Raw genomic sequence first — 13364 nt, forward strand, 5'->3', positions numbered from 1 at the left:
ATCTTCCAACATAGCCACCCGTTCATCAAAGCGATTACTTTTCTAGCGATAGAAAAATGTCGCCAAAGAACGCCAGAACCCATCGTGAACGATGAAACATACGTTGAGCCCCCTTTAACGACGGATTTATTGCAACCCTGCCAGAAATGTCGCCATAAGTGGAATTTTATTTTTAGACATGGAAAAGAAGTTGAACAGTCACTTGTAGACTTATATAAATAGAATATTTTGTAAAAATGTAACACTGAATGAAACAACGAGAGGGTTAAAATTTCAGCATTTTTATTAAATTTACTATACGACAGCTCTGGGTATAGGAAGTTTTTTTCATTTTTTTTTCCAATAAACAACAAAATAAAACAGGGAGACTAGATAACACAAATATATGAAGATATAGTTACATTTTTTTTTCATATTTCCAGAAAAAAGGGGAAAAATAATCTTGGGGGTGGGGAAGAGAAAAAGATGCTTGAAAATACAAGAAAGGAGATGATACAATAATTTTTCATTTTTACACATTTCATATTACATAGTTTTTCACTTTTCTGAGCCAAAAAACAAAACTCTCATCTTTGATATATAGGAAACATCTCGCTCATATTCATAAAATCTTCCGACTAATATCAGAAGAAAAATTCCGAATAAAATTTTCGGTTTTATCTACAAAAATTTCACTTAAATAAAAAACACAAAAGTTATTTAAAAATTTGAGCATAAGAAGCCGAAACTAAAAAATTAATAATAATTATAATACTGACCCAATTGGTCAATTACATGGTATATTTTTTTTGTAACACTCCTTTCTTGCTTTCCATACAAAATAAATTATATATTTATAATATATATATATATTTATAACTATGTATAATATACATAGAAACAAATGAAGCTTTATTCAGGATACATTGTGATGACATTGTTTTCACATAAAAAAAAATATTTTAGTGCCGAAAGTAATTATTTCATAACAAAAATTTAGAAAATTTCATTATCTTTAAAATGTTCCCAAACCCTCTCAAGTTCTTGGAAACATCTCTCAAAAACCAGCTTCATAGTTTTATTATAATAATAAGCAATCAAAATTCGACAAAACATCACCATTATCTCATGAGACCAATTGAAAATGTATTTTTCATTCAAAAATAAACATCAACTCAACAACAAGACTTCTAAGAAAAGTTATTGCAATGTTTTTCAAAAAAATTATCTATAAAAGCGGAGAGGGAAAAATTCCACAAATTCTTGACCAAAATTTGATGAGGTTTGGGGGGTTAAATTTTCCAATTATCCAAAAAACACTTAATAACTGTAATTGAAAAACAATAACATACATTAAAGATACAAGTTTTTTTCTTCTTCATTATAATAATATAATAATAATCAATTTTTATTATTATTCTCCAAACAAAATGACTTCTTTCTTCAAAGAACAATCTCGAATTAATTGGGAGAAACACCAAAAAACCCAAAGAAGTAACAGTTGTTGAGGTCTCGTTTTCATTTAATTTTAGTATTAACAATCAACAGAACATATAATTCAGGCATAATTTACCCTTCATCTTTCATTCATTTACATATTTTATCGATAAATGGGGCTTTCAAAAATGCCTGAATTGAAGTATTGCACACTGAATTATTCGAGGAATGCCAGCTTTGAGAGACATTATCATGGAAAATCATAAGTTTGTTGAATCAGGGAAAAAGGACAAAAAAATATAATCAAAAAACTATCATACACAAACACACACAAAGAAAATAAAGGTGCCTTTAAATATATAACTGCATTATCAATATGCATATGTTATATATGAAAGCAGAAAAACATAGACATACAGCTTGTATATAAATAAAATATATAACTATTTAGAAATATTCTATAAACTGTTGTTGTGTAAGCATTTCTCGTTTCTTTTTTGTTTTATCTACACAAACTATATTCTCAAAATTTGAAAAATCCCTACTAATTTACATAATGAAATAAAGAGGAGGTAAATTATCATAATTTAAAAAAAAAATTCATAGGAATTGTTTTTTTTCTTTACAATACAGAGAGAGATACACAATATGTATATAAACCATTATTAGTACTATATCACTATCTGCTCCACCAATGCATTATATCATGCAGATTAAGTTGATATATTCAGAATTTAATACAACATACAAATATTTAACATGCAATTCATCATCAGGACTATGATGGATGGATACGGAAAAAACGTTTCTTTGTCGTAATTTTTTTTAAATTAATATTTTGCGCTTCAGGAAGCCATAGTGACCATATTGTGTTTAATCAAAATATGATTCGATTCCTATTGACTGTTTGCTTTAGCTGAAGGGATTGATTGATGGAATTTTATTTACAATCGTTTATCTCAAGAACAAAGTGATTGTGTGATGTGGTGAAATAATAGATGATTGTCTATAAATCAGGAAAAATATATCTTGAAAAGTGAAACATATTCGAAATTATAAAATTTTTGACAAAACTGAACTTTAAGATATTATATCAGCTGTTGAGATAATGTTTGTGGTACCAATCAAAGAATTAATTTCTAGGGAGTTATAATTATAATGAAAAAAATTTGTTTCAATAACTAATTTGGTTCTGGAATTTCACCTCAAATTTAATTGTAAAAAATGTTTTTATTTCAAAGATACGTGATTTTGAATTAAATTTTGAGATCTGTCAAAGTGTACCTTCAGCTAATGCAAAATGAATATATGAATCCTTTATAATTCGATGAATATTTGAAGAACATGTGTTTTATTTTTTGGAGAGATGAAAAAAATCTCAAAATTTGGATGCATTTATTAAATAAGAGGATCTGGCACTTTCTCTCTCAAAATATCTCCCTCATATACCAACACCAGAATCTCTCTCACCATTCCTTATTTGAATTTCAAATGACTGGGAAACATAAAATACAATCACATCACCATTTGCTTGCTAATATGACTATGCCATTATTTCCTTTTATGTAGCATATGAAATATGGTGCATTTATTTGGAAAAAATTTAAATAATTATTGTCGATAATCATGATTTGTCAAAAACTGTAAAGCGAATGTTTATGGTGTATATAATATTGTTTAGATCATTATGAGATTCTTTATTACATTACTGAAATTAAGTGCTTTCTTTATATACCAAGGTTACTATTGGTGCAAAAATTACGTGAGTATAATCTCCCGATGAAAAGTTTACTGATTATGATGTTCACAATTTTGATGTCAAATGTAGAAATCTGAATTTTGAAGAATGAACAATAATTTAATATGATAAAGATTTCAACTAAATTAGAAAATTCAGCCAATTCCCAATCCTATCAAACACCACTGGTAAAAAGCATTATAAACAACTTTCAATCACAATTTGTAGATAATTTAGATTTTTCAGCTTAAACATCACTGTGTGTAGTTATATTATTGTATGTTGTTATAACTTCATTAGGAAAAAGATACTGTGAAGCTTCTGCAATCATAATTATCTTATGTAAGACACACCACAAAAAGACCCAAACACCAGTAATCACCATAGTAACCGTTTTGCTCTAAACGACAGAGTCAAAGTTCAGCAAGCAAATGGTGTTGTTAAGAAACGTATAAGTGTATCTGGTAAGACATAACTAGTACTACAATGTGTGTGGTGATCAAAAATATATTATGTATGTATAACTCAAGAAAGAAATTGGAAGTAATGCAGTTTTCAAACTTGCAACAAGATTATATTTGTTTTTTTTTTTTCTTAAGATCGTGCGGTAAAGTTTGTTGTTTTTCATTTCATGTTTAAAAAGAGGGGAGAAGAAAAAGGTGTTGACACTATCACATATATATCATCACATGACACAACTCAACTTAGAAAACTATGTTGGAAACGTCATCTTATATGGAGTACAATTTGGCATCCTATCACTAAATGCACTGATTGTGGTTTTTTTTTCAGGGAAAGAGAACCTGGCATTTCATCATTTTTCCCCTTCATCATCTTCTAAATTTAGCTGTCCACAAGAAAATGTTCAACTGCAGCAGTTAGTGTGAAAACAAACAAAAAGAAATGCACACACAAAAAACACGCAGTCTATGCCAGGTTATTAAGAACCACGATTGCAGCACAGCAGAATCTTGACGAAACAAAATGACAAATATTGCAAGTCTATAAGATGGAGTCGATATTTGATTTTTCTTATTTACTGTATATAGGTCATTATCATTATTCTTTTAATGTTCTGTGTACAACTTAGCCAGTCCACTCTTTGTACAGCAGCATTGTTCATGTAGGTCAAACAAAAACTCGTTTGTTTGTGTAGTCGCAATGCTTTTCGGCCTGCAGCTTTAGTTTCGCAGGTTTTCTTTTTGAAAAGAGTCCATATTATATGGCCAGTGATTTTTCATTGTCACCTTGTCTAGGATCAATATATTAAAGCCGTAAATCCAAATTACAAAGTCTTCGTCAAACATGATCTTTCATCTGAAAGTTTGGAACTTATCTTGAAAACACACAGTACACCACAATTTTCATTTAGTCTGAACTTTGGCCTTTTTTTAGTATATATTATGTATTTTTTTAAGCAGGATAGTTTCACTATGGCATTCATTGGCATCCAAAGGCTACCCCTCTGGTTCTCTGACTCGTGTTAGGATTTTTCTTCGCCATAAGAAAGAAGACGTCAGAAACATTGAATCACAGACGTACGTAGTATAATTTCCATTTCTTAGCCATTTTTTGCCAGAAAGTACTAGTAGTAGTAGTAGTCGTGACTCACTCTTACATGACTGTATGTGGCCCCGCAATAAGAGAGAAAATCTTGGGGGTTGGGGGGGAGGGGATGCCATTTTCCTGCTTACTTTATTGCACGTTTGGAGATTTATGCAACACAACAACTGAGTGGAATGAATATATCTTTACATACATATATATGCAAGCCTAAACACTCAACAATTAGAAGTTTTTTGTTTTATAGTCATTTAGTGAACATTGTAATTTCCCCCTTTGGTGGATAGTAACTTCTGTAGAGTGATAATTTTTCATAAAGGCCCAGTAAAAATAATAAAATATGACTCTTTAATTGGGGGAAAAAATATGTAATATTACATATGAATGGGCAGGAATCATATATTGGTGAATAATGCTCGATTTTAACACTATATGTTCTGATGTCATTGGCAGACGTGAAATATATGGGGTAATAAAAGGATGAGGAAAATAAAACTGGGAATTTTATTGTCATAATCCAGAGTGCAAGTTTAGCAAGTATGTCTGCAATGAAATCTCCCTCCCATTTTTGCCCTTCCCTTAGAACCTGTAGAATTGATAAAGTTTCCAACAAGCTAAAGAGTGAGGCCTGCTCAGGAAGGAGGGGGGAACATGACCTGCTCATCAATCGATTTTATAAGCATTGTTGGGGGAACCTGGTTCTTGTTTGATGCCTTTCTGAGAAAAGGCCAGCAGAGCATTTAGGCTGTTAGAGGAGCCCTTGGAGCCCATATTCATGTCCATTCCGTTTCCGCCTCCAGCACCAACGGGTGAAGATATATCAATGACTGGAGAATGGCTGCCATGGTGAGAATGATGCTGGTGTTGCACTTGGTGGTGGTGGTGGTGGTGTGGATGATGGTTGTTGAGAGCAGCTGTGCCATTGGTCATTGGCATTGCGAACCCCTCGGAAGACGAAGATGATACACTGACTCCAAGGCTGCCATTGTTGTTACCATTGTTGTTGTTGCCGTTGCCGCCGAGTGAAGATGCGTTATTCATGCCGGTAGGCCCGTTCATAGGATCTGCTGAAGAGCATGGACCATTCATCATCGGGCCAGGGCTGCGGCCATTTTGAGCAGATGGTGAGAGAACAGGTGCTACAGAGGAACCAATATTGTTGGCAGTATTGCCATTGCCAGTGTTTCCGCTGCCGTTATGGCTAGCAGACGAGGGCGAAGGGGTAGATGCTGGTGGCGGGTGACCCATTGGGGTGGCAGCACGAGACGAATTACTGTTGACAGACACAGCGGTCGATGTGGAAATGTTGGGTCCATAGTCTCTGTCAAGCCTCGGCGGTCTGCCTCTTGGTCGTGGGCCATCTGGCTTTGCCGGAGCCATGCCACTGTTGCCACTACCAGACTGTTGGGGATGAGAATTCATGCCAGTGTTGTTTCTAGGCGGACTTGAGCCGGAGCCAGACTGCATAGCAGTGGCTGCAGCAGCAACCTCACTCTCTTCCTTAATCTGATTTGCCAACTCTTTGACTACTCGAAGTCCTTCGTCCATCAGAGTTTCTTGGACAAGCTGCTTAGTTATCTGTGCACTGGTTTTCTTGACCATTTTCATAGTACCAAACACGTCAGCTGCTGCTGCACTGTTGTTATTAGACTGGTTAGAATCTTGGGAAGGAGAATCATGTGCCTCATGGCTCAGAGTAGGAGAAGAAGCATTGCTGTAAGCTGAAAACTGTGAATCTGCAAAGAAGAAATATGGTCATGTAATAACACTATCATAACAGTTGTATAAATTAGGCAAAAGTTTTGAAATTTTAACTGAGAGTTTCTTGGATTCCGTCTATCAAATACCAAGAAAAAATTATAACATCAACAATTAGTATTCAAAATATGCTTTAAATCAGGAATTCTTAATGAGGAGTCTTTAAAGATATATCACGGAGCTTGCTTGAGCTCGGATGAAAAAAAAATTATAATATTTTTTTTTACATTGCTATATACCATTGTCGTACGCAAGGGGGGGGGGTTCTAACCCTCCCCTCTTGAGCCAAGATTATAGTGTTATTTTGCAGGAAAAAAATTAACCCCCCCCCCCTCAGAAGGGAAAAAAATCTGAAACCCCCTCGAGAAAATTCTGCGTACGCCTATGCTATATACTGAATATTATTTTGTAAATGGCTCTATGGCCTTCATTTTATTACCAAAGGTGGGCCCGTGAATTTCACTTTATTGACGAAAGAGGTAAAGAACCTCTGCTTTAAATGATGAAAAACTGAAGATCCCCCAATTAAATTTTAGAAAAAAATAATAAATACATGGAACTTTGATCATTTGCTCAGAGGTATGACATTTTTTGAACACATAAATGAAGTAAATTCGATTCTGTCATAATAGTTCATCAAAATTAAAAGCCTTACCTGTGTCATCATTATCCATCTTATCAGGATCTGAACAAGAAGAAAGTCTGCCACATCCTTTGCTTCCCATATAGTACCTAAAAAAGATGAAGTTGATTAAGATACTGTATGAACGTATTTTATGAACACTGCTGCTGGCTCAACTGCAAGAATTTAGACATTTTTGACATATATTTCGACAAAAAAAACACTACTATACATATCCATCAAATGACCTTACCTATCAATTCTCCTCAGCTGTTTGCTTAGTTCACTCTGGTCATTGATCAGCTGCATCTGTTGGGTAGAAATTTGCTCCAGCTGAGATGTAAGATGACTGACAGCAGTGAAATTCTGCATCTCTCGGGCTTGTTGCATCCTAGTCTTCATCTCTTCTTGTTGACTACCAAGCATTTTCAGCTGTTCCGAGATGGCATCGAGCCGCTCCTGCAAATTCATCGAACAAATCACAAATAAGAAAACTGTACAGAACAAATTCCACTCGGAAAGTTGTCGAAACAAAAGATATTGGGCACAAAGTAGGCTACATACTTGTCGTTTCTTCCGCTCTTCTTCCATTTGGTTTTTGTCAGTAGCCTGTCCAGGGCTAGCATCTAAACGGAGACGCTTGCAAGTTTCATCATCCATCTTGTTGTAAGCTTGTGATCTACATAAATAATTTGAAACAAATATAGTTCTTTATATTCGAATGGTACTAATGGTTTATTCTAAAATATCATATTGGATCATATAAGTTCATGGTCTCTCTTTGTTTTTTAACTGTTTGCAACAATGATGGATAATGAAGCTTTGGTTTTCCACAAACAGAGAGACAAGGGATTAAAATTCCAATTAAGGCGCAGACATTTAATAACCTTTTTGAGCATTTTTTTATGGGGCTGAAAGTTATTTTAGTTTAACAAAACAAGTTCTCAGAGAATCAACTTAAATTTCTGTTCAAAATATCTAAAACTTATATCTATCGACATCATAAAATATAAAAGTTAGCTTCTAAATCTCGATATAATCAATCAAAAAATAACATAACTCTTGATTTTATCATCAATGTGATATTTTTTAATCAAATTTATGCATTTTACACTTGCTTTTGTCCGAGTATGAATTAACGTATATTTAAATTATAGGTAAATACTTGAACACTCTATATTTGTTAATCATAAATTTCTGCAATTTACATGGTTATTTGAAAGCGTTTGAAAAAAATTTAAATTTTCTAAATCTTTGTTTTCTTACTTAGGGACCGTTCAAGTATTACGCAAGCAAATTTTTAAGCCATTTTTGACCCCCTCCCCCCCCCCTCTTGTCAGCAAAATTTCGTCATCAGCTCTGCCCCTCTGAATCCTAACGCATATTGGTGGGATCAGAGACGTACTGCATGAAAGGGCATGGAGGGCTAGTTTCCCCCCCCCCTCCCCCGGACGATCAAAAACTTATTTTTTTAATGCAAAAAAAGTATGTTTTTAAATTGAAATTTAGGAATAAAATACCTTTATATGTTATTATAATACATTTTTGTTAATTTCAATCTTATTTGAAGGCTATGAATTCAAAATTTATCTTTAATAAATTCATTGCGACCCACCCTCTAAGCGATATAATGATAAATCGCATAAACACCCTTGGCTCGCGGACCAAATATGGCCCTGGGGATTATCTGATGCAGCCTGCCCTCCTCAAACCTAATTTTGTAAAAATGAACTAAGCGGCACATTTACAGATCACTTAAGTGTCCCGTGGTACAATTCCAGAGCATTTAAGCGGCCCGTGTCACATTTTCAGATCACTTAAATGATCCGGGACACAGTTCCAGAACACTTAAGCGATCCGTGACACATTTAGAGATCCCTTGAATGACACATGACGTAGCTTTAGAGCACTTAAGAGTGATGTAGAACCGCCCGCAGTGCGGTTCTACATCACTCAAGTTACCCACGGCACATTTTCAGATTATTTAAGTGATCCGCGGCATATAATTACGGATCAATTGAGTGATGCGTGGCATAGTTCCAGAGCACTTAAGCGGCCCGGACACATTTCCAGACCACTTGGATCCGCGAAACATTTAGAGATCACTAAAGTGGCTCTGTGGGGCACTTATCAATAGGTGGGAATGTTACTTCATGTGTAACGACAAACTATCGAAAGGTTTTTCTCGTTTTTGGCGCACCGAGTAAGATGCCATTAAGAATATTTCATATTTTCATAAAGGGTGGTTGATGACGTAAGCATTATCCAAACCCCCCTCCCCCCCCTTGTCAGCAAATCGGGAACCCCCCCTCCCCCATCCATGCTGACGTAATACTTTAATGATCCCTTAGAATTAAAAAGTTATTACTAATTTTTTGGAAATTTCGCAAGTTTTTTGAAAGTAAGGGAGTTTCCTTTCTTGAAATACATCGCTTTCATTGCGTTTTTATTAAACTGAAAAATCAAAATATATCAAAAGCTTAATATTTTGATGTTTACATACCTAGAATGACCCTTGGAATACTGGTAGCCGCTTTCGCGAACAACTTGCCTTGCTAAAGGAAAAAGCTCATCTCTGCGGGTCAACATCGCTGGAATGTGCTTACATATTTGAGCGGCGGCTTCGTTAACTGATACCTACACGGACGGGGGGGAAAAAAAAACAAAATAGCAAATTTTAGCTATAAATTATCATATTCCAGTTCTAAGCAAAACTTCCGATAAATTATTTTCGATTAAACTCCATGCTTCTCAAGAGAACTCGCGCGTACCTCGTGCAACGTGAGCGGCTTCTCAGGCTTCCGCTTGCAGTCGAACCGGCCGTAAATGGCCGCGTATTTCCGAATCTCATCCATGCGCCTTGGGTCATCCTCTGGCATATTCATGACGTACTGTAAGATTTAAAAAAAATCCACGACTAAGATTTTTTGAACTTGATTTCTTGTTTTCCAATCATAAATTGCAACACAGAATTACTTTAATTCAAATAAGTAGGATGATGTAATCCAATCTGAAATACAAATGCTACAACAACGAAAAAAATTTAAAAAAAAGAAAAGAAATCCGACTATAGCAGGCGTTATAGTTTAATATTCCACAAAAACTCATTGTTCGACAACTGATAGGTCAATTTCTATCAAGTCATTTTTACTCAAAGTGTAGGCCAAAGAAATGAAAAAAACTTTCACGAATTGATTTCTGTGTGTCAAGTTCCAAAGAAATAACGATATTTGACTCCTACAATAAATGTTAAAATTTCAAGGAACTTCTTCAAATCCGTTCACTACGAAACATTGCTACTAAACTTTCAAAGCCCATAAATTTAGCTATGTCTAATTAACCTCTTCACCCGTGAACTGGGTATCAAAACACCTTTTTTTTTTTTTACTGTTTTTCAAAATGTCCCATAAAAACAAATTTTCAGTGAAAAAAAATATTTATAGATAAGTTGGTTCGATTTCTTTACTAAGACCATTGGAGTAAGGAACACTCAGGTTTTTAATTTTTAAAAAAAGTATCATTAAAACCGTTAAACCTGAAAGTCCATGTGTGTGGACCTCTTAAACGAAGAAGTTTAAAAAGCATTATTGAGGAGTTTTTCGTATTAAATATTAAAAAGAATCTGATTCTATAATTCATTAGTATTATTCCTGTTCATCTATTGTTTAAAAATAACTAAGGAAGTATATTTTTAGGGGAGAAAAAAGTTATTTGCTCCATTATTTACTAAAATAAATATCTTAAGATTTACCCTACTATTATTCAAGACATTTACAAACTGAAACACGGAGTAAAATCATATTTGCTTTGTTATTATAGCTATAACGTTTATTATTATTTTTTCAGTTTCGGACTTCTATACAGACTCTGCTGAATCATTCAACATAAAGTAAGCAACCATAAGAAAACCACAATCAAGGACGCTAGACCAAACTATCCGTTATTCAAACCAACCGATATCGGAATGGAAAAGGTCTCATCTCTGTAATTCAATTTATCACAGCAGATGGACTATGTATAATTCTTCAGATCGAATCACTATTAACAATGACAATTCAACAGGCCAAGAGAAAAACATGGATTTACAGAGAAGCAAGCAAAAAAGCAAAGCTGAAGGACAACATTTTTTCGACGCGTTTCTTAAATTCGTCTTTCCTGTCTCTGGTATTTCAGCCGTACCTCCAACTCTTTGGTCATCCTCCTTCGATTAAGTTTCGGGTCGTAAGCTTGCAGTTGCATGTTGATAAGCAACGAAGGCGCAGCGAACATAACCAGAGCCTCTGCAACTTCAGCCAACCTCTGGATCTGATATTCTTCAAGGACCGGTGTCGCGTATGGATCTCCGCCACCGATAAAGTCGCCTCCACCAAACAAGCCCTTTAAAAAAAAAATACGAAAAAAGGGGTTCTCAAAAATTTGTTTTCAACAAGCCAAAAAAAGGCTATAAATTCTTTTTTTTTGTTTTTCAATGTTTTCCAGTCATTAACAAAGCAGAAATGTCTGCCAAATCTAACAATTAAAAAAAAAAACCATTAACACCCCCTCCTAAATATATTCTTTTCCCTACGAAGAAGTGAAATATGTAAATTATATGGACAGTTAAAAGTGGCAGAGATTGATATATCGGTGGCGGATAGGTGAAAAAAACTGTGTGAATAGCAGAGATATAGAGACAAGGCAGGCAAGAAGAGCAGAGATAGAGAGTAAGATATCGGTGTTGGCAACCCAGTCGAGTAGAGCGAGAGGTTTAAAAATAAATAAATAAATAAAGAGGCTCGGGCGGCTATCATGGGGCTTCGCGATAGATAAGAGCAATAGTTAGTCACATGCATGATACGCTAACCATAGATGATAGCTAGAAAGAGAAAGCAGAGAATAGAAGCAAGAGATGAGAAAAGAAACAGAAAAGTAAAGAAAAATAATCTCAAAAAAAAAAAAAAAAAAAAAAACGCTTCGCAGACTGAAAACACTGAAGCAACACAAAACAAAGCAGCAAAACACAAAAGAAGCACACACACATTACAAAACAAAACTGAAAACAAAAACAACTAAAAAAGATTCTATTAATACAAAACATAAATACGTATTGAAATTTTAACATTTTTCGGGCGGTTATGTCATGATCGAGGCATAACAGGCCCAAAAGTTTGAATATTAAGCCTCGATCCCTTCATAAAGCCCGGAAAGTTTGAACGTCAGGCCTCGATCCCAGCACAATAGCCCGAAAAATTTAAACATCAAACCTCGAACACGAGATAGCCCGAAAAGTCTGAAAATTAAGCCTCGATAACGGCACACATCTCGAAAAATTTGAAAATTAAGCCTCGATATTACGGTATAATAGTCGGAAATGTTTGAATATTCCTATGAACTCTGGCCGTGAAAGCCTACCTTATCTTTTCATAAATGTGAATTGGCTATTTCAGCGTTTCTTTACTTATGGTTCGCGGACCAGTGATGGTCCGTGATGATGGCACGGGTGGCCCGCAGGCAGACGATAATTAAATTCTTACTGATTGAAAAATTATCCGAATCTTGTAATTGATATCAGTGTAAATGGGTTCGAATACAAATTAGATCTTAATACTTAGGGTCATAGGCGTACGCAGAATTTTCTCGAGAGGGGGAGGGGGTTTACGTTTTTTCCTTCAAAATAACACTATTACTCTTGGCTCGTGGGAGCCCCAAAACACCCCCTTTTGCGTAAGCCAATACTTAGTAGGATAACCATATCCCATGCAGAAAATTTAATCGAAATTGCTATCCTGAATACGAGATATTGCAATTTTTAAAAATAAGAATGCTATTTATTACAAATCTCTGTTAATTTTATCGCCAAAATCACAGAAGGGTGCACAAATAAAGAGCTGCTACAAATCGTAATAAAAACAATGTATTTAAGGAGAAGACAAATTGATCGTGCCTATTTGGTCATTTTTCATGAAGTACAGGAAATTGGCATCTTTGATAAGGCAAAATACGGGACATCAGCAATTCTCACCAAAAATATTATCAAAATCACCAAATTGTTGCTCAAATTGCTGAAAAGTTACAAATAATTTATGGAAAATGAAGCGCTACCGGGAATTATACCAAGTTGAAATGTAGTTCGAGGAAAAACATTAAACATGAGAAATATGTGAGATGAATATATAATATAATACCCATAATTATCATAATATAATTAAGTTACGAGAATTATCTTTATTCCCGATTTCAGTAAAGATTACAAATTCAAATGAGCTCCGTTGAAATAACGGAAAAATT

General features: G+C 34.6%; 1 protein-coding gene across 4 annotated transcripts in view; it reads right to left on the reverse strand.

Annotated features, from left to right (window-relative positions):
- Window positions 1-271: 271 nt before the first annotated feature.
- Window positions 272-13364, reverse strand: part of LOC149072706 (uncharacterized) — a 494426-nt gene continuing 481333 nt past the window's right edge. For 3 of the 4 annotated variants that reach the window (XM_089247135.1, XM_089247136.1, XM_089247134.1), the window contains exons 5-11: window positions 11277-11474; window positions 9869-9988; window positions 9601-9734; window positions 7662-7776; window positions 7351-7556; window positions 7131-7207; window positions 272-6453 (exon numbers count right to left, since the gene is read on the reverse strand). In XM_089247135.1, the coding sequence (XP_089103261.1) occupies window positions 5381-6453; window positions 7131-7207; window positions 7351-7556; window positions 7662-7776; window positions 9601-9734; window positions 9869-9988; window positions 11277-11474 (1923 nt within the window). In that variant the 3' untranslated portion in view covers window positions 272-5380. The remainder of the gene's footprint in view (window positions 6454-7130; window positions 7208-7350; window positions 7557-7661; window positions 7777-9600; window positions 9735-9868; window positions 9989-11276; window positions 11475-13364) is intronic. The other variant, XM_089247137.1, reaches the window with a different exon arrangement.

This window comes from Pholcus phalangioides, unplaced genomic scaffold (genome assembly GCF_987345545.1).
Source record: "Pholcus phalangioides strain wild (caught in Gottingen) unplaced genomic scaffold, Ppha-v1.0 ptg000017l_1, whole genome shotgun sequence".
In the NCBI taxonomy this organism is placed as follows: Eukaryota; Metazoa; Arthropoda; class Arachnida; order Araneae; family Pholcidae; genus Pholcus; species Pholcus phalangioides.